At 39.7% G+C, this 26,226-nt stretch overlaps 1 protein-coding gene across 2 annotated transcripts in view; it reads right to left on the bottom strand.

Moving 5' to 3' along the window:
- The window catches only part of rabgap1l (RAB GTPase activating protein 1-like), a 154,500-nt gene that overhangs the window by 91,195 nt on the left and 37,079 nt on the right, over nt 1-26,226 (bottom strand). For both annotated transcript variants that reach the window (XR_012593846.1, XM_074634745.1), the window contains exons 11-13: nt 24,575-24,689; nt 18,869-18,962; nt 15,570-15,720 (exon numbers count right to left, since the gene is read on the bottom strand). Coding sequence is in view for 1 of the 2 variants with exons in the window: in XM_074634745.1 (XP_074490846.1) it covers nt 15,570-15,720; nt 18,869-18,962; nt 24,575-24,689 (360 nt within the window). In the remaining variant the exon portion in view is untranslated. The remainder of the gene's footprint in view (nt 1-15,569; nt 15,721-18,868; nt 18,963-24,574; nt 24,690-26,226) is intronic.

Consider the following 26,226-nt stretch of genomic DNA (forward strand, 5'->3'; position numbering starts at 1 on the left):
CCTCGCTATAAGGGGAAACATTTATCGTATTTTATTCATTTTTATTTTATTCATCAAGAAATATTCTTATTTATTTCTTATTTGCACTATTGTGGGTTTGATGTACATATTTCTCCTTTCTTATTTTTCTTATTTATTTATACTTAGATATTGTAGCATTATGTACATAATTTACATTTTACACACTCCATTATTTCTATTTTTCTTATATTTCTTTATGCTTTTACATAAGAGCAACAGCAACATCTCAATTTCCCTTGGAGACTAAAAAAAGTATTTCTGTTTCTGATTCAGAATACAGGATACTCAAACTTCTATTTTGTGTTTATAGTTTTTCCAGTTTGTCAACAATAATATATTAAACGTTGATTGACATCAATAAAAAATAGTATCACTACATTTTGTAAAATAATAGAAACATTAGTTTTTGTCTCTAGTTTTTGAATAACATATAAATCAAAACATTTGCTGTCTGTGACAATTTGCAGAAGAATAAGTATTACCTCACATCACTGCAGGTGTACATCTAATGATTACTATATTGGGAAGTCATTCCTGACCCACTTTACGGTTCACCGACTTGAAAAATCTAAATAATTCACTGTTGAGACACCGATTCACAAGCATACTAAAAAGTGATTTACAGGTGTTATGCTTGAGATTTATTGTCTGTTAACTAATGTTTATGAGAGATTATTCAATTTAGGTGAAGTGGAATTATCCTTTTAAGGTTTAACACAGTGTGTTTCATACAATGTGATTGTGAACTGGAGTACAAGGTAGTCTGCCATGCAGAAGGACGGCTCTTTCATTGTCATGGAGAGCAGATATTCTTCAGCACCTGTGTTGGTTAATTTGGCCATTCAAGAGAAACAGTGTGATGGAAAAACAGAGAGAGGGGTCAGAAAGAAAGGAAAACTAAAAATAAAGACAGACAAAGTGAAGATTAAAAAAAAAAGTAGACAGTTGTGCTGTCACGATGGAAGGAGCCAGTCAATGGAGATCTCTCAGCACAGTGCTCTTTACCTTTGGAGGTGGACACTGATGAAAAACACGACCAGAAGGCCACCGTTAATAATTCATTCTGCTCCAAAACAAAGCCAGCGGGGCCACTTGGAAACAAAGGTGTAGGCTGATTCACCTTTCACTGCTTCCCAGCATCCCACCCTCCTCCACCCCTGGGCTCCTGCTGATTCCAGTCTCAACAGCAACGTGTTGGTATAAGCAGGGAGTTTACATCTACATTACACGTGTTTAGCTGATGGGCTTATCTACAGCAACTTACAGTACAGAGATAAAGGAAGAAGGAGGTTCACCATCTTGTTCAAGGACATTTTACCAGGACAAGGTGAGTAAGTAATTCAGTGAGTAAAGTTTATATGTGCAGCACCTGTCTAGAGCAAGCATCACAAGTGCTAAATCAATATAAACAAAACAAATGAATAACTTCACACTCAAAGATAACACGAAAAGTTAATCCAAGTCCTGTCTGTACAAATAGGCGATCGGATGTTCTTTAAACAAGCCAGAAAGGTTATTACCAGTGGGCAATCTTCGGGTCTGAAAAGTGAAGCCAATGCGGAAGTGCCTTAAATTTGCATTCTTTCTAATAGCCAGCAGGGGGCGACTCCTCTGGTTGCAAAAAGAAGTCTGATTGTATAGAAGTCTATGAGAAAAAGACCCTACTTCTCACTTGATTTATTACCTCAGTAAACATTGTAAATATGAGTTTATGGTCTCAATCGCTAGTTTCAAGTCTTCTTCAATACAGCATGATGTTCAATTAGTAAATTATGGTCCCATTTAGAGTCAAATAGACCATAAAGCAGGGGATGCTTTAGTGCGTGGCTACCTTGAGATACTAAGATGGCGACGGCCAAAATGCAGAACTTGAGGCTTCAAAACAGCAGTCCGCAAACCAATGGGTGACGTCACAGTGACTACATCCACTTTTTATATACAGTCTATGGTTATTACAGAACCTGGTGGCCATGTAAACTCTTACAGTAGTCAGCCTTGGTCTTGACCGTTGACAAGGGACAGCCAGTATTGTAAGCCCTGGTCTGATGACATTATAAAGTCGTGGCTGTACAAGACCTTCACAGGTTCCTGGATTGAAACTTACAGAGAAGCAGGTAAAAGATAAATGCTCTTTCCTACTTCAAGACTAGCAGGCGCTGCAAAGTTGCAGATGACTGCATTATATATGTAAATATGCGGAATAATGCAAAAGTGAAGCAGTCAGTGATATTATATAATGAAACATTGTTCAGTGATCCAAATGACCAGCGGATGTACAGTATATTGTCACACCAATACAAATTTTAATGCAACCGCTTGTGGGATGTTTGCCAAATTTGTGTCTGAAGTCCCTCCAGTATTTATCAGAGGTCCAAATTTCTTTTAAGGCAAACTAAATTACCCCAGTCCAAAGCTGGTCTCGGTAGAAGAAGCTTGTAATCTCACTGCTTTGCCTTGGTGTGACCAAACTAAAATGACAAGGTGCAAGAACACACATATTCTTCAGATCTTGGGAGGGAGATGCAGACCTGCACTGCTGCTTTCCATTTCCTCTTCTTGTGTTTTGTCCGCATCAGTCATGCTCTGTTTTTGCAAAACTGCCATCCATCTGTACTTTTGTTTTGGTAAGTATTACCGTATTCCCGACACAACCACGGGTACTGAGAATACAGATACAAGTATTGCCTACTCGGCTGAGGCGTAATGTGTTATGCTTAACTACGCAGAATCATGTCATTCTTGATTAATGTTGGATAATGATAATAACGCATTTTTTATGCTACCCATACATTTGGCGATTGCTAATTTCTATATCTAATGAGTGCCTTAGTGGCCATTTTATTAATTCATTGCATAATAAATTTGGTTACAAGAATGACATGCGATGGCAAAAGGGCCTAAAGCCAAAGTATGCAGCCTGTGCTACAACTACTACAAATTATTAATCTCCACTAACTTCAGAAGCACCTCTCAGACTTTACTCTGCAACTAAACTCCATTAGATCGTGATTTATTTTTCTTTGTATGAATGTAGGTGCTTTGTTTATTAGTTGGTTGTCAAGGAATTCCAGGTCATGTAATTTGCCTGAAGGGTAAAATCTGAAATGTAGTGGCTTCTGCAGCTCTGATCACTGACAAACCTCTTGTCCAAGAGTCTAGGGGTTGGAAATATGGAGGGATGGGTGGTTATTGAGGCAGATTAGAGCTGGTTCACTGCCTGAATACAAACATTCGGCGAGCACCACCAACGGACCAACACTAAACCAGCTTAGCAGGCAGAAGCCAGTATTTATTTGTGGGACAAGCTTTGTCTGGATTCAGTTCCCAAGTTGATGGCGCAGAAGAAGCAGCAGAAGCAGCAGAAGAAGCAGCAGAAGAAGAAGAAGAAGAAGTTAGTTTCGTAAGGGGTTGTTCACATGTTGCATCTAAAAACGTGTGGAAAACGCCAGCCGTGCTGCTTTCATACTTTTATCAAAGGTGCTTGGGAGGTTGCGTCCTGTCGTGCTTTCCGTTACTAAGCAACAAAAATCTGCGTGCTGCGATGACGATGATGATGAAGTTGTGGTGATTTAGCAGTTAGCCTAACTGATTAAACTCAACAAAGTCACCGTAAATCCCTCACGGTAGCTTTACTGCTCGATTTTCTCTGTGTCAGGTTGGCTGACCTTTCAAACAGATGTTGTGACGTTCTTGGACGGAAAGGGTGAAGCAAGTGCAACAGTCTGTGGAACAGATCGTAAAAATCTGGGTAGTCCTGCACTAAAATGATTAACATCTCCTCCATAAAGTTACTGTAGACTGGTCAAAGAAAAGATATCCGCTGGGTGTGATTTGTTGTTCTTTAACATGACATGTGGTACGCGTTGCTGTGCTCCAAAAGTTTAACAAGCAACCGTCACACCCTGAAAAATAGGTGCTTGGTAACACCTGCCCGCTACGACGCTTTCGCTTTTGAGCACGCCTTCCGCTACATCTACAACAATGGATTTGAGGGCGCAAAAACCCCAGCATGTGAACGACCATTAAGGCAGCTAAAAAGTTCTAAAATAAATAAAAATAAAAAAGCAGCAAGTTATAATTATTGTTTTAGAAAGTAATAGTTGTGAGGACACGTTCTATTTCTGGTCAATATAAGAGAGAAGATGTATGAAGCAGACACCGTGGGAAGGGGAAAATGTCAAGTGTCAAGATAAGAGCTACTGTAGCTCACAGCATGTGGGAAACAAAGACACAGCTATTATTATCACATTTCACATGACAACAATTTATTCTGAACACCATTAACAGGAAAAAATATCTATATGTTCACCTCCAGCACAATGTCACCATGTTCACTGCGTTCACTGGGATTGCAGCAGTTGGTATGGTAAAGAGGAACTAACGGTCAAAGACAGACAGGCTGCCTACTGAAATCACCATCTATCACCTTCATCTAACCTCACAGCACATGGCAGTGAAGCCCTGTCTGACCACTCAGGTAAGATACTTATATTCATCATTCTGTAGCACCTATTGTCCTTGCACCATGTAGGTCAGGATGTATTTTGCATCTGTAAAGGCTGAGAGTAAACAATAAGTCTTTGTGCCGTTACTTAAAATAGATATTTGTTAAATAAATCACATTGTATAAAATGCAGGTCATGGCTGTATTTTTGCATTTGCATTTTCAACACCACTAACACACAGGCAATACTTTTCTCATAGAGGAAATGTGAAATGCTGAGTGGCCTGTTGTTCTGTATTATCTATGTGCCGCTACGGTATGTTCAGGTACATTCAGTACTATGTTATTGATCATGCTAAATGTATTTTCTTTAAGCTTTTTCTTGCTTAAACTGTAAATAAATCACACTAGTTTTATACCCTTTCAGGACAAATCCTGTCTAACATCACGTACTCGACACCTTGATAAAATTGTTAATGATATTGTTCATGAAGATTCGTGTACATTTATTGAATCAGGAAACACAAGCTAGTGCAACTCTGCGGGGAGGAAGAGGAAGAAGCAGAGCACTACTCTAGCTTTGAGGCTACAGTCGGTATGAGGACTGAGACACAGAAGTGTTGTGACCAGAGAAGACGCTGTAGGCTGGATCTCCTTAATCCGAGCTGTCATATCAGTGTCAGCATGGCTAGGAGGCTATGCTAATACACACATGGTGGATACACTGTATGGCCGCACAGCTACATCTACAACAAACACCTTTACTTATAAAATTATATATCACACCTTTGGCATTGCATGTTAATTTCCATCTACGCAAGAAATTCTACATTAAATGAAACGCTTACATGCACACATAAACACTCAGAATTCATCATAAACCCTGTCTTATAATTACTTCTCACTTAATAAATCAAAATGATTAGACTACAGAAATGACAGATCCAATTTTTGCTTTTCTTTTCCAGATATAGATTTTCCTGAAGCTGTGAGAGACAGGCAGTGTGTCCTACTGGGTTCCTGCTATGGATATGTGAATGGGAGCCGGAGGGCTGCGTTGTGGAGACACACGCAGAGCCGGGATGGGAGGGGTGCTGTGAATAGACCTATATTGTAAGGAGGGGAGAATGAAAGTGGTGTTGCTTGGCTGTGGTGTGGCCATGCAGTGCAGCTGGTCTCTACAGATACTATGAAGCAGGATGGGCTAGTGGGGAGTGTGTGTGTCCGCGTCTTTGTGTGAGAGGCTGTGATTGACAAGACTCTAGACCCTCAAGGGGATTTTTTTTCATCCATGAATGATGGGAGACCTCAAACTGGTGGCAGGGCACACAGCTAAGCCAGAGGAATTATGTTTATGTATGTGCAGGATGTGTGTCTGTGCAGGCATGCATACTGTATTTTCAGCTAGGGGGAGGAAAACTTGTATCTCTAAAATGTCAATGTTTGAAGACCTAAGAAAAACAACTTAGGGCTTCGATCACACTGCATGTTTTTGACTAAACTGATGGATTTCTGTGGTCTGTGAGGTCTGGTAGAGGTGCAAACAACAACATCATCAAAGTTCTATCCTTCAATAGCAATATGCATGTCACAGCCAAACGGCAACCTCCGGTGCTGAGAAATGAAGCCAACGCGGAAGTGACGAAAAAATGCAGTTCTACAAATGGCCATTTGAGACTGGCACCAAAAGCAACACAATTATTGTTAAAAGGCCTACATTTACAGCAGAAATAAACATGTTTACAGTCTGGTACAAAAACGGTTTTGGTCGCTATAGCTAATTTCCCTGTTCATGACAACTGTACGGGGGGTGAATATGTATATAACTCCCCTGTTTAAATTAGATTAAGGCATAAATTGAGTGATAGGTGGGTGCCGTTTTCTCTGCTGCGTCACCCGGCCCGCCTCAGCTCCACCGACAATCCACCTCTTTGCCAATTTTTGGATTAGCCGCGAGTTAGGCTGTGTCGTCACTGCCAGATTTTGCCACCCACTTTGAGCTTCACAACGGTCGTGTTTAGAAGGTAACCCGCATATTGCGAAAACTTGCAGAAATCTCTCGCGAGACTCATTGCCCGACGACCTATCCTAAGCTTAACCATTCAAGGTCAATGCCTATCCTTAACCACTCAAGGTCAATGTATAACCTTAACCATTCAAGGTCAATGCCTAACCTCAACCATTCAAGGACAATGCCTAACCTTAACCATTCAAGGTCAATACCTAACCTCAACCATTCAAGGTCAATACAGTACCTAACCTTAACCATTCAAGGTCAATACAGAACCTAACCTTAACCATTCAAGGTCAATGCCTAACCTTAACCATCTTGCAAGAGTTTCGCAATTTGCGCCTTACCTTCCAGCCACGAACCTTCACAACTGCTCTTCAGAAACCTATTGGTGACGTCACGGAGACTACGTCCATATTTTATACAGCATCTGGTCACGGCACATGAGCACCTACATTGTATATATATCATTGAATCAAATAACTCATATTTTAAACCTTAGCAGAACAAAAAGTAATCCTAACAATGTATTTGAAACATAAAATAACGTAACTATTTTCATGTCATTTTATTTAGAAAAATACATGGTTTTGTGTGATGTCGTCAGTTGAGACGATACATCATTTTCAGTGACTCTAATCGATAGAGAAACAAGCACGCTTCTAGCCATATAATGTTAACGGTCCCTGCGAGTACCAATATGCTCTGCGCTCTCCAGCTCACTAGACAGTAGAGCTTTCAGGTTTTTATTCAAAATTAAAACTATTACTTGCATGTGTACACATACTGTGGTTGCCAGAAGGTTGGGAGTGTGTATTCATAAGTAGCTGGCCACCTACCCAGTTTCCAATTATCCAAATATCAAGCACTTGATGAACTAAGGCAGAAGTTAAGTGACAAGGACGAAAGGAGACACAGAATTGTCATGGAGACAACTTCAAGCAGAGAGAAGTCCATAGACCCTCGCAGTTACCATGGCAGCCTATCTTATGTACATTGTACTCCATGTATTTTTATGTGGGTTATCAGGCGTGGGTGTAGTATTATTCCAGCCTGGCTGCATGGCTGATGCTACCTTTGATTGTACACCGACGTTAAATGTCATCGCTAAGCTGGCGCCTGGCCTCAATATGATTCAGCATCAGAATGTAAAGCCCCTCACAGCCTTGGTCTAATTTGCTCTTCGATTTCATTACATGCTTTGCAAAGAATTAAACCAAGCAGGTTCCGGTCACGGGTGGGAATTCCAGCAAAGTTCAGAAAATAAATGAAAAATGATACAATGAACAAAAAATGTTAACAGCTAAAACAAGTTAACCTTTTAAAACTTTAACCATGCACTCATTTCTATAGCTTGAAATAGCATTTCTCTATCAAATGTAATCATACCGGGGTCACAATATGTCCAAGTAAGCATGGGGCCATTGCACAGCCACAGTGGTGGCACAATACTGCATGTAGGGTTGGTATCAAGAGACTCTTCTGTAGCCCAGATGTTAAGCCTTTTTGGAAAGGAGTAGGCCATTTAGTCTCAGAGATTCTGAACCTGATTTCTCTTTTACCTTTTTGTACGTAAGAAATATTCCTAAAGGTCTCAGTAAAAGCGACGCATACCTTTTGAAGATTTCTATGGCTGCTAGTAAGAAAACTAGTATAAAATGCTGGCTCTGGAGGAACCCTCCCTCCGTTGCCCTTCTTATGAGCATAATCAACTCTATCCGCTCAAAGGAGAAAATTACTTTCACTCTTCGAGTTCAAAAGGAGAAGGGGGACGAATACAGGGAAAAATGGGATTGTTATAACCACTTAGACTCTTAATAATTTTTCTTTTGTCTGAACCCTTTTATATGCATTTTGAACTGTGCCTCTCTTTTTTTTTCTTTTCGCTGATTATTATTATTATATAAAAGTCCTCACCAGTTCTTTGTTCATAAAAAACAAAAAAGAAACATATTAAAAAAAATATATAATAACAAGGATTTATGCAGAAAAATGCTTTTCAGTTCCATTTATCAATTCCTGAGAGCGACATTTGACCTACTGCACCTCTTAATGGCCAGAAACACATGCATCGATCTAAATGTATAGTGTTTCAATATGGTGCTCTAGAAGAATTATAATTTGTATTAATACAATATATACAAAAGCCAGTGCCAATTCTAAGTACAAATTTTCTTACCCTGCTCACTGGTATAAATTTGTTTAGCCAGGGAGAAAAGGGTGGGAGATTGTACAAAAGTATTGAACAGAAAACTTAAAATGGAAAAAATCAATTCCCTTTGAGAAACAATCTCCTTGGAAGACCTTCAGTTTCATACAGTATAAGGCTCCTTACGGCCTGCTGTGGTAAAACCTCTGTTCCAGGCCTCTAATGACAACCGTACAACCTTAGGAGAGATGCTGACCTCTGTTAACACACTGCCTGTGCTGCGAGTGAGAATGGTTGTTGGAAAGGCAGTCCTGGAAATAGCTGGCTGAGCTTTTTTAAGCTGTGGGTTCAAGCGAGGCGGCACACCTTGGGCTTGTTCGGCTCTAGGGAGACGAAAAGGTTGTTCAAATGTCACTAGCAGCCCCCCAACCCCGACCCCGAACACAGTGCTGCGCCTGCCGAGAAAGAAGTTATTTGTGAATGTCTCAGATGCCCTAAGGCCACGGTGTGTGTGACAGAGTGTGTATATGTGACTCTGTGTGTGATGACTGTAAATGAGAGCAGTACAACACTGAACATGACACTAGCGATCTATGATATCAAGCTAGCCGGCCACGGGCCACATGCTGCTAAATGCTCAGTGAGTTAGTCTAACCCAGTGGTTCTCACCTTGGGAACGGACTCCTCAAGAGGTGACAACATCACTTTGGAGGCTCGCAACATGATTTATTTATTTATGTACGGTTTAGCTGTAAAATGAGAAAGTTTGTGACCCAGTACTAGGGATGTCACGATACCAGAAATCTAGTAGTCGATACCAATACCAGGGAATTTTCACGATTCTCGATACCAATTTCGATACAAAAGTAAAAAATACAAAAAATTAAAAGTATGAGATTTTATTCCTCAGGTATAGCTCAATGACCGTAAGGCTGTACACGCACACACACACACTCTCCCTATATATATCCTCAGATTGCAAACATGGTGACAGACCATTAGACCATTCAATATTTATTTAAAATGCTAATGTTATATTTTGATGACAATAAAAAAGCACCACTTTTCAGAGATTTAGCAATAAACAACAAAAGATAGAAATTCAGTTCAGTTCAGTTTTCTCCCCCACGAGTGAATCCTCTTCTCAAACAAATTAATAAAGGATCTCTGAAATAGGTAAACAAACCCAACATCTCGAAGGCGCTGCTGTGTGTGTCAAACTCCGACACACAGAGAGCAGAGGACAGAATCCTTCAGAGAGTTACTCGCTAAACGGAAAATCCACCTGCATTTGGCGCTTGTTAATTTCGGACCCTGATTACAGGCATCGTACGGTACCTTCGGTACTGTAGAAAAAGAGTAATTCCACGTTTTTAGAATTTTGGCAGCGACTTGGTACCGAAGTATCGGTTCTCGTGACATCCCTACCCAGCAACCATGTTGAGATCAGGTTGAGATGGCCTGAAGGAACGCCAAGTACCGGTCACATGACCGGAGCACAGCCAATAGAAACGCTCTCTCTCTGAAATGACCTGTGATCGGTCAAAGTCTCCCGTCACGGGCTAGATTTTCTAAAGCCTGAAAACAGAGTCATGAAGAGGAGCAGAAGTCTAGTTATCTCTCAGAACACTTGAATTACAATATGCTTAAAGGTTATTATGGAATCTTTGCCCAATGATGCCAAAATATTCTGCCTACTGCCACTTTAAGGTATGTAGTTCTCAGGGGAGCTCCCCAGTGAGCAGTTCCGGTCATTGAGTTTCCAGAACTGTTTGGCACGAAAACGGCTTATGAGTAGGCAGTGCCTCATCTTAAGGTATCGCCAAGTAAAACCAAACACCCATCGAAATGAGTCAACCGCAAGGGTGTAGGTCTGTGTGTGCATCTGTGTGTCTATAATGACCAATCCATGTACATTTGTAGTTGAACACTGAACATAACACATTTTTGTGTTCAGGCAGGACAAGAGAAAAACAGTTCTGTCCACACTCTAATCTACAAAAGACCAGTTCACATTTTTGGGTTTAAACTATACAATCATTTGCTGTCATTATAACATTGGTCGTCATAGTAACTGCACGGGCATGCATGTAATAAGCTCACAAACTCAAGATGTCAAAATTAGTAATACAAACGTTTGGCTGTTACTCAGTTCTTCTCAAGGACATGAAATATCTTTATCTGTTCAGACCTCTATATTCTCATGCTGTCTGTCCTCCCAGTTCGTTTAGCGTCAATGTCATGTCACACGGGGTGACAGAAAATCAGATGTGATCTGAATCACATTTTAAAATCACATACATATAGGACTTGTACTGAAAAAAAACATTTAAAGTGTTTGTCTGAACATGGCTCAAACTAAAAAGCTAAGATAGAGTTGATAGGAAATGCTGCAATCGTTTCTCTATTTTCTATCTAAAGTATGTTTTTTGCTGTGTCATTAACATGGACCTGCTACAGTAAATTATATTAGAGAAGAATTGCACAGGATTCATTCCCAAGGGTGAAATACAGAAGGCTGAAGGACATTTCAGTCAGGGTGTCTGATAGTTTCATTAAGATTAACATCTGACTTTTTAAGACCTTTACAATGAGAGAGGGAGCTGCTATAAGACAAGGTTGCCAGTTTTATGCACATATTGAAAAACACACTTTCTGATATTTTTTCACCTTTTTGAATATAGAACCTACTGCATATGCTGCAGCTCATTTTCCACTGGAAAAACAATGCACTGTATAACTAAATCGTTGGATATGGTCTTTCGTTTTTATGACTCTACAACTCAAAAATCACAATTAAAATTAGTTCAATCACCAAGTACAATAAGAAAACAGAAATCTGTTTTGGATATGTAGGTTTAGGACTAGAAACCACACATGGTTTAACACCCATTGGCTGTGGGTCACTAACATAGCGCCTGAACAGCGCTGATTTACGATACCTCTTCCATAAGGACGACAGTCCAATTACTTAAAATTCAATCAGCATTAACGTCGTCACTGAGCCCAGACAACAGACATTAATAAGCTCCACATCGCCCGCGCCGTTGCTGTCATTCGCCTCTCTTCCCTCTTTCCCTCCCTCCTCCATCTCCCCTCAGTTCCATTCATTTGGTGCAGCTATTAATAGCCCGGCCACCCGCCTATCAATACCATCACTACTCCAGCAAGACAGAGGATGTGGGCATGGCCCAGCCACCAGAATGAGAATAAATGAGCTGAACTACAGAAGCTTGGTCTTATGTAAGAAGAGGGGGAAGAAGAGAGGGGGAAGAAGGACAGAGAGAGCGAGGTAGAGAAATGGGATATAAAAGAGCAAAAGAAAAACGGTCCCAATTTACTAGATAAAGATGGTGAGAGAAACTGAAAGATTGAGAAAGACAAAGAGAGAAATTTACTCAGTAGGTGAAAGACAACTAAAGATATGTGACTCAGGAAAGACAGAAATCTGCCAGCTCTCTTGACGTTTACACACAATCCTTTTCTCCAATTCTCCTTCAGTGACTACAACCTCAAATTTATAGGTCCACATTCCTCCCTCTCCCCATTTTTCTTCTTTCCATCGTCCCCCCCCCTCTCTCTCTCTCTGCCTATTGATCAAGGCAGGTAGTTTCCCCCGCTTCTGTGCGGCAAAAAGAAAGACTATGGCATTATCCATAAAAGCTTTGCGTGTTTATATCACCTCCTCCTACTCCTACTGCTGCTGTCTGGTCCAGTGGGGCTTTGTCACTCTACCTACTGGTTTACAAATCTCTCGCTAGAAATCCAAAGACAGGTCACAGACCTTGTTTGCACAACTGCTCAATCACATTTGGAAAGTTTAGTTTTACTAAGATTGAAAACTGTAGAAAACTAGCACAGCAAGAAAACTATAAAAAGATTAAAGCTTCAGTAGGCAGTCTACTTTTGACATCATTGGGCAAAAATTCAATAATAACCTTTCAGCATATTGTAATTCAAGCGCTCTGAGAGATAACTAGAGCTTTGATACCGATAACATGACACTAAGGCATTAATAATGTATTTGTGAAATCATCAATATATCAACATGTCAAGCAAAGTAATAGATATTTACTGGATTAGACAATGATGGATTGTTATCTTTATCATAATCATGCAGTATAACCAACTCAAAGGGGCCTCCATAGGGCAACATTACATAAAGCTATAGTCTCATGCAGTGCAACTCATAATTAACAGCAGTTACTTACTTTATTTGACTAATACAGTGTTTGAAAATGTGTAACAATAAAAGGTCATAACTGTTTAATAGCTTGCTACTCGATTCCATTTCAATATTTATGTCAATGGAAAATTTCCATTTCTGCTCTCTGGCCGTTGAAGCTTTGACCTTTAACCTCAACTATGACCTCCTTACTACTGGTTGCCTATAATATATTGGCATAGGACAATTTGGGTGTTTGTGCCACCCGGTTTGGATGACAGGTTTACTGTTACTTTGCTCTAGCCTAGCCTTGTAAGTCATTTTGGAGAAGGACAAAAAAATGAAAAAATTGTGTATACTGTAAACTGTCAAAGGGTCTGTGTAGGACTGATAATGCAGGATGACAGTTGCCAAAACTCTCCGATCACTGGGCCTCATGCAGCGATATTCTCTTAAAATTCTCTTTTATATTTTCTCCTAATTTTCTGTAAAGAGAAAAAATAAGAGAAGTCGGATGCACCAAATGTTCTTAACTATTCAAATCTGCTCTTACCAGGTGTGCTGAATGATGAATCCCACTTGATCATAAATGTGAGGCGTGTGGCTGATTGTTTATTATTAGCATTGTTATTAGCATAGGTAACGACCCCTAACACTATAAAAGGACAGGTGTTGTGCCGGAGTGTCCAAGAATTGGAGAGATGCCACCAAAACAAAGTCTGTAAGAAGAACTTCAGCAGTAGTGAAATTGAGGTACTGATAAATAAACTTCAACAAAGTAAACATGATTTTTCAGTGCGGCAGCTCTGAGCAGCTGCTTACAGGAAAATCAAATCAAAAAGCGCAATGAAAAAGCAGTATGTAAGCCACGCTGAACGCACGCAATATCATCAATGGGTTTTTATAGTCTTAATTGGGATGAATGGACCAATAGTACTTCTTTAGCCCACAAATTTAATAATCCAATCATTATAATTACTCTAAAACATATAATAATCTAAATCTGATTATATGATAGTCATGCATTTTTTTGTTTCTCAAATTTAAAACTTGTGTTTCCTTGCGTTGGACAAACCATTAGTGGACTATGAATGCAAGATGTTTTTTTCTTATCTTAGTAAGAGTGCTCTCGACCACTCATATCATTTTCTCTTACAGAAAAACAAGAACACATAAGTGAATCCCAGAAATCAATGTGTACAAATGAATAAATGGTGGATGCGAACAAAAATAAAAATTAATTTGTTCTTATTAAATCGCTTCCTGCATGAGGCCCAATGAGTCCTTGTGGTCCTTTGGTCCTCATCCTATGAAACAAACTAACTGTGCGAAAGCAACCATAGTCAGTATCAGTACCAGATCCAAATCCAAATCCAATATTCAGGAAGTGTCGGTGCACCAGAGTTTGATGCTCACCTCTATGACAGCATTTTCACCACCTTAAACTCAACCGAACAAACAGTCAAACTGCACCAAGTAGGTTATATGTGAAGTTGGACGCAGCCTGAAGAACACCCAACAGTTAAATACTAAAGGTCCAAATATCACTTTGAATTCTTACAAGCTCTCTGGGAGGCCAAAGGGCCGACATGAGCTGTAATAGTCCCGAGACAGCACCACGTGCATTTAAATGTCACAGCTAAATGAGAGACGCAAAGTTCAGAGGAACAGCTATGCTGTCGATGATGTTGGCACATCGGTACACACAATATATTATTATATTATTATATTTCCCACTTTATTTTCATCATAGTGACATGATATCATAAAAGAAACACATAATACAGACAGTGATTTGTATTAAAAGTTCCTAAAATAACAGGAAATCTGCTCAAAATTCATCCAAATCGCTCGTTTTATAGAAACTTCCTGCAGTTATTGCGTTCACTATTTGGGTCAATTGTACAGTTCATTGCTTGTTCAGTACCATTATTGTTATGCATTGAATATAATATGAAATATCCATAAAATAGGACTTAAAGGTTGGGAACCACTTATCACACAAGAGAAAGATAAAATATATTCAATAGTTTGTATGCTAAAGATTCATATCTCCAAAGGCAAACAAGTGAAACTAATGGAATGATACACAAATTACCTGTGAGAGCACTTCATATTTCAAATCGACATAGAGTCATGAATACAGAGCAGGAGAAGAGACGATGTCGACTACACATCAGCCTGTTAAGTTAAACCAACTCTTGACTTTTTTTAAAGGAACTCTTTGTAAGAATCAGAAATTGCTTGTTAACAGCGACACCTACGGCCGTTAAGTCAACGAAAGTCAGCGTCCTGTTGCTCGCGCTCACGCTTGTGCTCGCTCTACACAGACATGAATGAGCATTGCTCAAAACAGTGAGGCGACGCACGTCAGCTAAAACCACAATATCACTCTATATTTCACCTGCTTGGTAGAAATGTTAGCTGACCAGACGAAGCAGCCTGCAATGATTTATACGTGTAAGAAGTTACAAACAGTACCTTTAAGCTAATGTTGAGACATGAAATTCAGCGGAAACCAATAACAGCCAGTTGGCCTGTCAGCCCTCAGATCAGGGTATGATAAAAAAACAATTGTTTGGAAATGGAAGTTAAGCAGTCTGCAAACATCCTGCACATGTTTTGCATCACCTCACATACTCACACAAAACAAAATATGAGAAATGCAACTTGTCATAAGCAGTTGTTCCTCCATGGTCTGTGTGTGTGTGTGTGTGTGTGTGTGTGTGTGTGTGTGTGTGTGTGTGTGTGTGTGTTTGTGTGTGGTGTGTGCGCTTACCTTGGTGATGAGGATGCGGTAGTGCTCAAGCATGTCGTGGTTGTCGTGGCAACCTGCCAGCAGCTGCCAGACTTCAGCTCTGAGTGGCTCGGGAATGCCACTGCGAACCAATGAGGGCAAACCCTTCGGACGAGTGGTCAGGTTCCCGTGCCTGATACACAACACGCAGAGGTAATCCATTATGTCATAATCTCACTTAATCCAATTCAGCCAATTTAAATATTAATGTGAAGTGCAGCTGGACAGATTTGATAATTGTTTTTTGTACAGTGACAGTTTGAAGACTAATCGAGTCAATCAAGTGCAGAGTTATACGCCTGTCACACTGAAGTATTCATGTTGTACTAAACATGAACATTACTTTGACTTCATAACAAAGTAGTTATTAATTATAGTATAATAAGATCAGAATGCATTTATGTTTTTTTTCCCTCACTTCTCTGGCCAGGTAGGGCTGAACATCCCATCCCTATTCGTACTGGTCAGGGTTCAACGTTAATGTTTTTTTTCCACTTGCCGGGGTCAGAAATCTACTTGCCATAGATCAATTTGTACTTTCCCCTATACAAATTGTTTTATTAATTAGCGGTTATCAAATACCAAATAAGAGCAAATCTAATTGTCATGTTTAATCTTTATTTAAATAAATTAATCTGGAGTTTAGCCCACATCCTCTAGCGCCACCCAACTAAACACCTGTTTTGGGGATAATTGAAATGATTGCTTGCGCTGCTTCAGCTCATAAACTTTGTCTTTACCTGCCGTCATTTTCTCGCGAGTGCCCGATCGGTGCTCAACATGTGCAACTCTCAACAGAGATGGGAAGGAAGCAAGATGGCTCACTCCTTAGCTACTTCCATTATCAGCTCCGGAAAAAAACTGTGTTTAATTATTTTTTACTTGCTAGATTTACTAGCCCGACGTGGCATTTTACTTGCCGCGGGCAAGCAGGCAATCCTTATTGTTGAGCCCTGCTGGTACAAACGTTTACAATGGGAGCTACCCAGTGCAACAACAGACTCCTGCTATGGTTCTTCTTCATGTCTACTAAAGCAGCTCTAGGATCACTGCCTCATTCAAATACCCTTGAATTACAGTATTAACTTAAGTATTGAGTAAAGGTGTCCGTTAAAGCTGCAGTGGGTAGAAATGGAGTAAATATGATTAAAAAAGTTATTCTTATAAAACGGTCTCTATATCCTGACAATAGTGCATGAGACAGGTAATCTGAAAAAAATCATATGCCACATCTGCAAGATTTCACAGACCGGAGGAAAACAACCAATCAGAGCCGAGCTGGAGTCTGCCGTCTCTGAGCAGCTGTCAATCGCTAGCAAACTCTGAGCAAACGGTCAAACTGGGCAGCGTTGCTAGAATATGAATCAATATTCTGTTACTGTAATGTCTATTTCTCTCCTCAAATGTTTTCAGAAACATCTTGTAGTGTACTGTTTAGCTGTAAGATGAGAAAGTTTGTGACCTGGCAGCCTGCCTACTGCAGAATAGTACTGCAGTAATACCTACCTCATTAAATACCATATTGAGTACAGTATTACTGTATCTACTACACTAACTACAGTGCCAAGTACAATACTGTAGTGTATTAGAGTAAAGTATTCTGCTGTAAGAGTTCTCCCACATGAGGAAATATCTTGCTTGTTTGAAAACACATCGTCAGCTCTTTTTAATGATGCTTGAAATCTCATCATAATGCATTTATTGAGGCCATATGAAAGCAATTTCCCGATAAACTACTTCACTTCATTGTGCTGATGCAACAGCAAGAAAAACAGGCTGTGAAATCAAATGAAAAAGCCAGAAACATCTTTCATCTTTCATCCAGTTAATCATGCCACACCTAAAGCTGTATGCATCAACGCTGGTTGTTGTAAAAGCACAAAGTGTTAGAATGATGACTGTATGTGTTAGAGTAGGTAAATTAATGGCTGTATCTGAAGGGAGCTGTTTTACATACTAAGAGGGATGATAAAACAATCAAGGGACCCCGGCCCTGTGCTGTAAGATTTACAGCCCGATTCACCTTTCAGCATCAACGTGTCATGTTGCAGTGCTTTTGCACAAGATGAAGAGCTAAAATTCATGTTTGACGTGATTACATTTATGACCCTGGTCGTATATTTAAACTGGTTTACGCTCCATTTTCTGTTTACACTCTGTTTTTTTTTGTTGCTGTATCCTGTATGAGAAGTTGCTGCTGCTGTAATTCATTCACAAGTTACTTGCATAAATCATAGATCTTCTTAGGCACTGCTTATGTACAGTACCTCTTAAAGGCTGGATTTTCTGTCGCAGTGAAGGAATTTCCCCTGCGGTGACAATGATTGGCTCAACAGCACGATATGCGATATTATTGCCTTTTTTTTTGCAGATTACTTCATTTATCCTGATTTAAGTGCAATAAAAATAAGCTTTATTGTGAAATAGAACTCAGTATGGCAATGAGGCGCAGCATTTTTGTCAGCTGAGATGCTTTGGTTGTGTCTGGTTGCTATGATACGGAATATCCATAGAAGTACATGTAGGCTACAAGTGCTGGTCTTTTTAGTATTGGTCCTGTTCTTCCTCCATTGTGATTGGACAGGTGGGTAAAAAGTGGAAGTGACGAGCGCAGCGCTTTACCCAGAGTTGAACATTTTTCGACTCTCTGTGACCAGAAAAAAACAGCAAACGTGCAGCGCTCAGTGCAGAATAAACGCTCGGCGCCTCGTCACACTGCTGGCGTTTGAAACACAGCATAAATATGTGGCGCTCCCATTGCAGAGAATTAAAAAAAGAAAAAGACATGAACATAGCGGTTGTGGCGGTTGATTGCCATCCCCTGCTGTTGACTTGTCAATAGCACGGTATTGCAATATTGCGGTTAATGCGACTGCACTAGTTCATGACTGTATTGAATATATATTTTATAATGCTTGATTTTTATCACTATGATTTATGTATGCTCTTTACAACAAATTGCCATATCGTACAGGTTTTTTAAACCAAAATATAGCTTGAGATTTTTTGATACAGCTAAAAACACTCCCCTCCAATCTCTGAAATTAATTTAATTGAGGGTACAGTATTTCCACATTCCCTGCATCTATGGCCATCTCCCTCTATTTCTGAACCATTCACCTCTAAACTCACCATCTCCAGTATTCCCACTTTTTATCTCCAATTCTTCTTGTCTCTCTCTATACCTTCCATTATTTCTTCTTGTAGACGCCACCATCTAATTTAATAAAATTTTAATCATTCTCAACTTCTCAGTTTTTCTGTCTGTTTTACAGCCTTACCATCTAGTGAGGATTCCTCCCCAGGACTCCAGGATTTTCTCAGGACAGTCTTTGGAAACATCTCCTGTCCCACTGGAGATTTCACTGTCGCTATCTGAGGGGAACACAAACACATCCAGATATTAACAGACATTCAGAGCATGAATGGATGAATCCTGGTATCTGTAACCTCTGTCCACATCAACACCTTGTTGACAAGACCTTTTACATCGTCTACTACTGAATGTGTTCAGCTGTCTATGTGCTCAATGACAACAGGACACATTGTTTGGTCTTGAGGATGTTTCATCAGAATCGTGACTATTTTAACCTCATGGAGGAGACATGTGAATCTTTAAGATCAGAGTGGCGGCTATGTGAGAGGGATCAATTCAATCTGTTTTCCAAAACAGAAGGAAAGGTAAGAAGTTAACCCATGTAGTATGATTTATAATATGGAATACATGTCTCTTCCTCATGATTGTAAGTGTTTTATTTTATTTTACAAAGTAGCATAAACTACTGCGGTCCAGGATAAGCCCAGAATGTCCTCAAATCCTATAAATATAAATATCATTTTTACACTTTTCTCTGTCTTAATAATTCAAACAATGACTAAAACACCCTTTCTTCATAGCTGTAGCTGGATGCCCTTTTTCAGGTTAGAGCAACAGCCCCTCAAGATGTCTGTGCACATTTTAAAACCTGTTAATATTGATGGCACACAGTCAAATGGTAGAAGGAGTGCCTGTGCGGTGCCTACACTTTCCATTATAGCTGTTCTTCTGTCTGGTGGTTCGTGAGGCAGACAAGAAGCAATCAGCACAGCGAACCACTTGTGTTTAGATGCAGGAGCACTAATTGACCGTCTGGCCTGCTCGGCTGCTGGAGAGATGAACTGATCCGCACACAGAGGCCACCCACTGGAACAAACTCACACAAACACACACACACTCACACAGTCCACACAGAGATTCACACGGTGCGTCCAGCACATAGCACACAGTAAGAAGGAGACTGCGACTTGAAAAAAAAAAAACAATGGTGGCAACGAACTTTCAGGGCAAGGCCTTAGGTTTCACTGATATCTCAACAACAAATCCAAACAGCAACAGCCCTCAAAGGCATCATTCACTCCCAATGAAGGCTTTACTAAAGCGTTGGCATTAAATAATGACTTAAGACATTTTCTTCCAGAACATGCAGCCGCTATGCTCAATGCACTGCTGCTCCTATACATCCCCACAGCCTCAGCAGGAGCTTTTCAGGTCTTTATAAATGCTTGATGAGCCCTTTCAAACGGTTCAGACCCAGCACAAAGCTGCTGCCTCTGTCCTCAGATTGGCTGAGGCCACGTGGCGAGGAAGCGTGAGTCCAATGCCACTGACAACTTACCAGGTGATGAAAGAAACCGTGAAGACGAGGGCCATTACTGTTACCTTTTAATCTGGAGAGGGGCTGTGGATTCACTGCAGGATTACTTTCAAATAGGATCTCTCTGATGTTGAAGGATCCACTAGTGGATTGGTTTTGTCTACAGTAAAGTGAGCAGAAATTCCCTACTAGTGCCATGAAGATGTCCCCCCTTTAATATGTTACACAATTTTAATGTATTTTTATCCTTTAAATTTGACATTGTTGTCCTTTACTCTGTCTTGCACTTTGTTTTTTGACCTCGTATTTGACAGCAGTGTACTGAATTTATCAAGTTCTTCTTGTCTCTTTGTGTTGTATTTCACAAATACCACCATTCCTGGACTACTATAATAATATCTACACAACAAGAAATAGAACTGCCTGTAACTAATAACCATAACTGCATAGAATTGTTGTAGAATATTTTATTATTTATTTCACCATGTGTTTTTTCTTTTCCTTTTTTAAGTTATATTCTTTATAATATTTGTTATTACTACTACCATTATTATTATTATTATTATTTTATATATAATAGATGTTGGCATACTGTATAATCTACAATGTGTAAAGGTTTGAAAACCCAATAAAAACATATATTTTACCTATTTATTTTACCATTTATTTTTTTTCTTTTCCTTTATTTGTTTTATTCACATTCTTTACAATATTTGTTACTACTACACTATTATTATTATTATTATTATTATTATTATTATTAGTAATAGTAGTAGTAGTAGTATAATAATAATATTAATAATAATAATAATAATTTATTTTATTATTTTTTCTTTCGTTGGCCAGTCTCTCAGGGGGGTGGGATGGGTGGGATGAGGATGTTGGCAAAAAAAAAACAATAAAAACATTTGAATAGCAGTATTATGCAGATACAATATGGTTCCAGTTATAAATGATAAAGCAGAAGGACTGTATGGATATATGCATGTGTGTGAACACAGTCTCATGAACATACAGTTCATACACACAGTGTGTGCCCGCACATGTATATAAGGATGGGTAACAAAAAAACACAATAAGCAACAATCACAAAGCCTGCTGTGAAAGGAAAAGCAAAGAAAACAAAAAAAAAGAGATGTCAGCTTCAGGCCTATTTTCCACATTGCAGCCTCCGAGAAGAAGAAAAAAAAAATCCACATGAATTGAATGTGTGTGCGCTCACAGCGGTGGCATCTACACTGGGAGTGTATTCATTTCTGTACACAATGAGGCTGACCTCCAGCTCCACGGCCCTGAGCGCCTCCAATTTTCAGCTCTGGGGGAGGAGAGGGGCGTTATAGAAAAAGCCCTCTGAATAGCTCCCACAGTGCCAGCTGAAAGCCGTCAGCTCCAGCCTTGGCGGCTAACTCGTGACTTTGGGCGACAATTTTTTGCCTCCCACTCTGTTAACACCTTTTTGTGCTTCAAGATGAAAAAGTAGAAGCGTGTTGACGGTGGCAAAGAAAAGAGAGAAGCCACAGAATGAGATGAAGAGGAGCCTCCAATGTTTGATGTTTCTGTGACTAATTAACCTGAGTAACATCCACCAAGGATATTTCTTTATACTGCCATATATACAGTATAATAAATAATACAGTCATTTAGTAGATTTCCGTGTTTTTCATGCATATTTTGATAATTAAAATATTTCAGTCCATGGGATGATCTCCATTTCAATTAATTTAGCTGCTATGAAACAATATTCCACACACTGTGAAACTTGGAAGGAGAAAATCCACTGAAGTGATACACACACACACACATACACACACACAAGCGCTAAATGAACACAGAAATACGGGCACCTTTATCCAAACCAACATTATGAAGCGTGCAGTCTGAATTGTGGCCAGACCTAATCTGCGACACCTGCACAGCCGAGGCACTGGTCAGGTGGAAATGCCAGTCCTGTTTATATTAGCGGGCTGAAACTGGGTCATGTTTGGAAACCACTGGAGTCTAACAGCCAGTGTTGGTGCTTTTAATGTTATTGCTGTTTTGCCTCCATCCCTCTGGCATACCTGCCATTATTGACGGGAAAATATCTACTCCGCTCTGGCTTGTCACCTAAACTGGTTATGTTTAATGAATTCAGTGTCTTAAGACATAAGACACTTACAGGGAATTGATATCAGGGCTGCAACAAACTATTATTGTCATTGTTGATTAATCTGTTAATTATTTTTTAGATTAATCGATTAGTTGTTTGGTCTATAAAATGTCAGAAAAATGGTGAAAATGTCGATCAGTGTTTCCCAAAGCCCAACATGACATCCTGAAATGTCTTGTTTTGTCCACAACTCAAAGATATTCAGTTTACTGTCATAAAGGAGTAAAGAAACCAAAACATATTCACATTTAAGAAGCTGGAATCAGAGAATTTATTTATAAAAAATACGCCGATTAATCGATTATCAAAATATTTGGTGATTAATCAATAGTTGACATCTAATCGATTAATCGTTGCAGCTCTAATTATCACAAGTAACATGGTTTGATGAGTGACTCTATTCTGATTGATGGTTGTTGGTGCCAAATGTAGTGGTTGAAAAAAAAATTGTAATTGTTTTTTGTTGTTGTTGTACTTTTCTTTCATATTGTCACATTGTTATATTGTTTTATAGGGCTGCATGATTATGGCCAAAATGATAATTACGATTATTTTGATCAATACTGAGATAATGATTATTCATCATTATTATTCATCGAATCTATTCACAATATTTGTATTGCACTTTCACACTTAAATAAACAGAGCACTGCTTTCACTTCCATGTTGTGCTATATTCCTGCTAATGTATAAATATTTACATAATAATAAGACTGGTCCTAATGTACAGTGCATCTGCTCGAAGCATTCAGGAAAGGTTTTCACAAGCTGCCGCTGCATGGTGCGCTCGCAGCAGCATGACAGCTTCCCAAAAGTGAAGCCATAACATCTTGATCACCCCCTGGTGGCTGGCTGATAGTTCAGGGAAGCACCTGATTTATAGCAGCACACATTTTAAATGTCAGTATCTCAGTAGATCATGTTCATTTATTGTGGAAAGCCAAAATCATGATCATGTTAATATTTGATTAATTGTGCAGCCCTAATGTCACATTTAAACACCTGGCACCTTTCGGCTGGTTAGGAAGATCATCGGCCTGCTTGACTGACGAAAGGCGGGTCATTTCCCCCAAAAAGGTTGTGTGGGGGTTGTTTGATGGTAGTTTGACACTGCAGTGCTGTAGTGCTATAAGCCAACAAGCTCTAACAGGATTGGGACCGGCTGGCTCCACACAAAACCACTCACGCTTGACGCACGAGCACACACACACGCACACACACAAGCGTGCATAATCACACAAATAGCTATCAAAACCCCTGAGATTCTGCCTGCAGCCATTGCTGCTCACCATGAAACACACACACACAAAATCTGTTGTAAAACACACAGAAGAGATGCATTTTCTTTCACACATATGCAAACACACACTCAAACTCATTCCCCATAATATATACACATTGCCGTTATCACATGCCTTGCCACACTCACTTACACACGACCCACATAAACACATGTTCAAACACACACATGTACACACAACCCTGCCGATGTTTATGTGCCTAAACAAAATGAAACTTCACAGTTGATTCATGTCAGCCAATGAATAGCACACGTGTGCTTGTGACAAGGCCTTACTATAAAGAAAACACAGAGTAGGTGTGTGTCGGTAAACCTCTATTTTAGACTGAACATCTGGACATATGATCTCACTTAGATGAGGCGTTCAAGCCACCTAGAAAAAAATAAATAAATGCTGGATATGTGGAATGTAAAGCAAATTCTCCCTCCGATAAGCTATTTGTGGTAAAGCAATTATTTTCTTTGTTGGGCCGGTGATGGTTTACAGAAACGTCTCGTTTTTCTCCGATATTAATGGCAGTGGTAGATTTGTACAGCGCTATGCAATGTGAGGTCGCATTTTTCAATCATGCAAGATTTTGAAGACAAATTATGTTATGCCTGTGTGTGTGTGTGTGTGTGTGTGTGTGTATATATATATATATATATGCGTGTGTGTGTGTGTGTGTGTATTTGGGGGGGAAGGTATTCTGATGAAGAATTCTGGCATCTTATCAATGATGTACAGAGACAGAAATCCTCACTGGCTTTTCAAAGATTTAAAGAATTTGCATTATTGGTGATTATGTACTGTGGCATAGTTCGTGTATATTGCATATGATTAACTCAACGAAGAGTACGAGAGATAGAAACCAAGCAACTGACGAGGGAAAGAGGGAGAGTAAAAAAAGAGAGACATCCATACCTTCATCAGCCTCCTCTTCCTCAGGGGCCAGTCCTTCAGTGCTTCTCTCTGCCTCCCTCTGAAGACTCACCACCTCATACACAGCATCGCTCTGACCCACCCTCTCTGGTGCCTGCTGTACACACACACACAAACACACACACAAACACACATGATCAGACCTTATTTTATCCTAAACTGGAATTAATTCCATACATTTCTTTTTGGAAAATTTGAAAAATCATCCTCCTTAAAGAAAAAATACCTCAATGATGCCCAAAAATACTGTATATACAATCTAACATAGATAGGACATCAGATATTACTAGTTAAAGGAACAGTGTGTAGGATTTAGCGACATCTAGCAGTGAGGTTGCAGATTGTTATTAATATTATATTCCATTTCTGCCAATAGATCCCCCTTATTGTTACAAACTGTTCCTTTAACAGCCAACAAGGCACGGCAATTCATTGACAAATTGACTCAAACAACTGGGGTAAATCCGCGCCAGGAGACAGTTGCTACAAAGGCTCGAGAGGCTCAATTGATGCGCAGTGATGAGCTTTAAACACATTTACATATGCAGATGACATATCCCTTCAAGCACAGGAAAGCTAGGAGGAGGAGGAGGAGGATCATCATCTAGTGTGAAAATGTTCGTTTGCAGCATTAAGGACATCCTATAGACCATTTCACAGTAAATTTAAACATTCCAAATGTGTCCCAGTTTATTTCCTGTTTCAGTGTATGTGAATGGCATAAACTGATAGGAAGTAAACATGGACCCAAGCTGTCGCCTAGCAATACAATTCCGTTGAATCCGTCTAAATCATTACAGCCAAAGAAGCAACAGAGTCATTGAATAGCACAGAGTTCCTCCAACCAGCATACCACCGGTTCTCATTTCTCCAGGACAGACAGCAGTCCCAGCTCCGGAGAGAACACCTACACGTATTCTTGTGTCAGTATGAGATTGGCAGTGAGGGTCAATCTCAACAAGGCAATCAGCACGATCACCCGTAGCCCTGACATTGACCAACTGTGTGAATCGATCAAGCAGGTGGTCAGGCCAGAGCTCACTGTCCCATCAGATGACACCGGTATAAGAAAAAGAGCCATGTATGAGGAACTAGAGGGAAAGCACTACCATCAGCAGCAGTTGAGATGGGATGCAGGGGGTTTGCAGACCAGCCCATCAATTGACCCACCTTCTAACCTCTCCGGGTAACGAGTATCACTATTACACGTTGTGTTTGAACCGCTCACTCAAATGAATGAAATAAACAATGAATTACTTAATTATTTTCACTCAGGCGTTGATAAAGTAGGGATAAAACCCAAGCGAATACTTGACTTGCATTCAACAGGTAGCGAGATCTAGGACGACTATACCGTTTCTGCTGGGCAGGTACCGTTGAAAAAGTGTTAGTCATATAAAGTTAGTATATCAATGATCACTGTAACAAGTTTGTTTTGAAATCTAGGGTGTAAAAAATGCTTAATACAGTTTTTAACTACTCCTTAAATCCATAATAAGAGACTGAAGAAATGCACAAGAGGACAAATACACCAGCAGACTTGACCTTGGGTGTCATAATCTACTGACGTTTAGTTCTGGTCTTTTCAATTACTGTAGTGCCGTTGCCTCTCTCCTCCACCTGGTAGAATGGAT

This window comes from Sebastes fasciatus, chromosome 5 (genome assembly GCF_043250625.1).
Source record: "Sebastes fasciatus isolate fSebFas1 chromosome 5, fSebFas1.pri, whole genome shotgun sequence".
NCBI lineage: Eukaryota > Metazoa > Chordata > Actinopteri > Perciformes > Sebastidae > Sebastes > Sebastes fasciatus.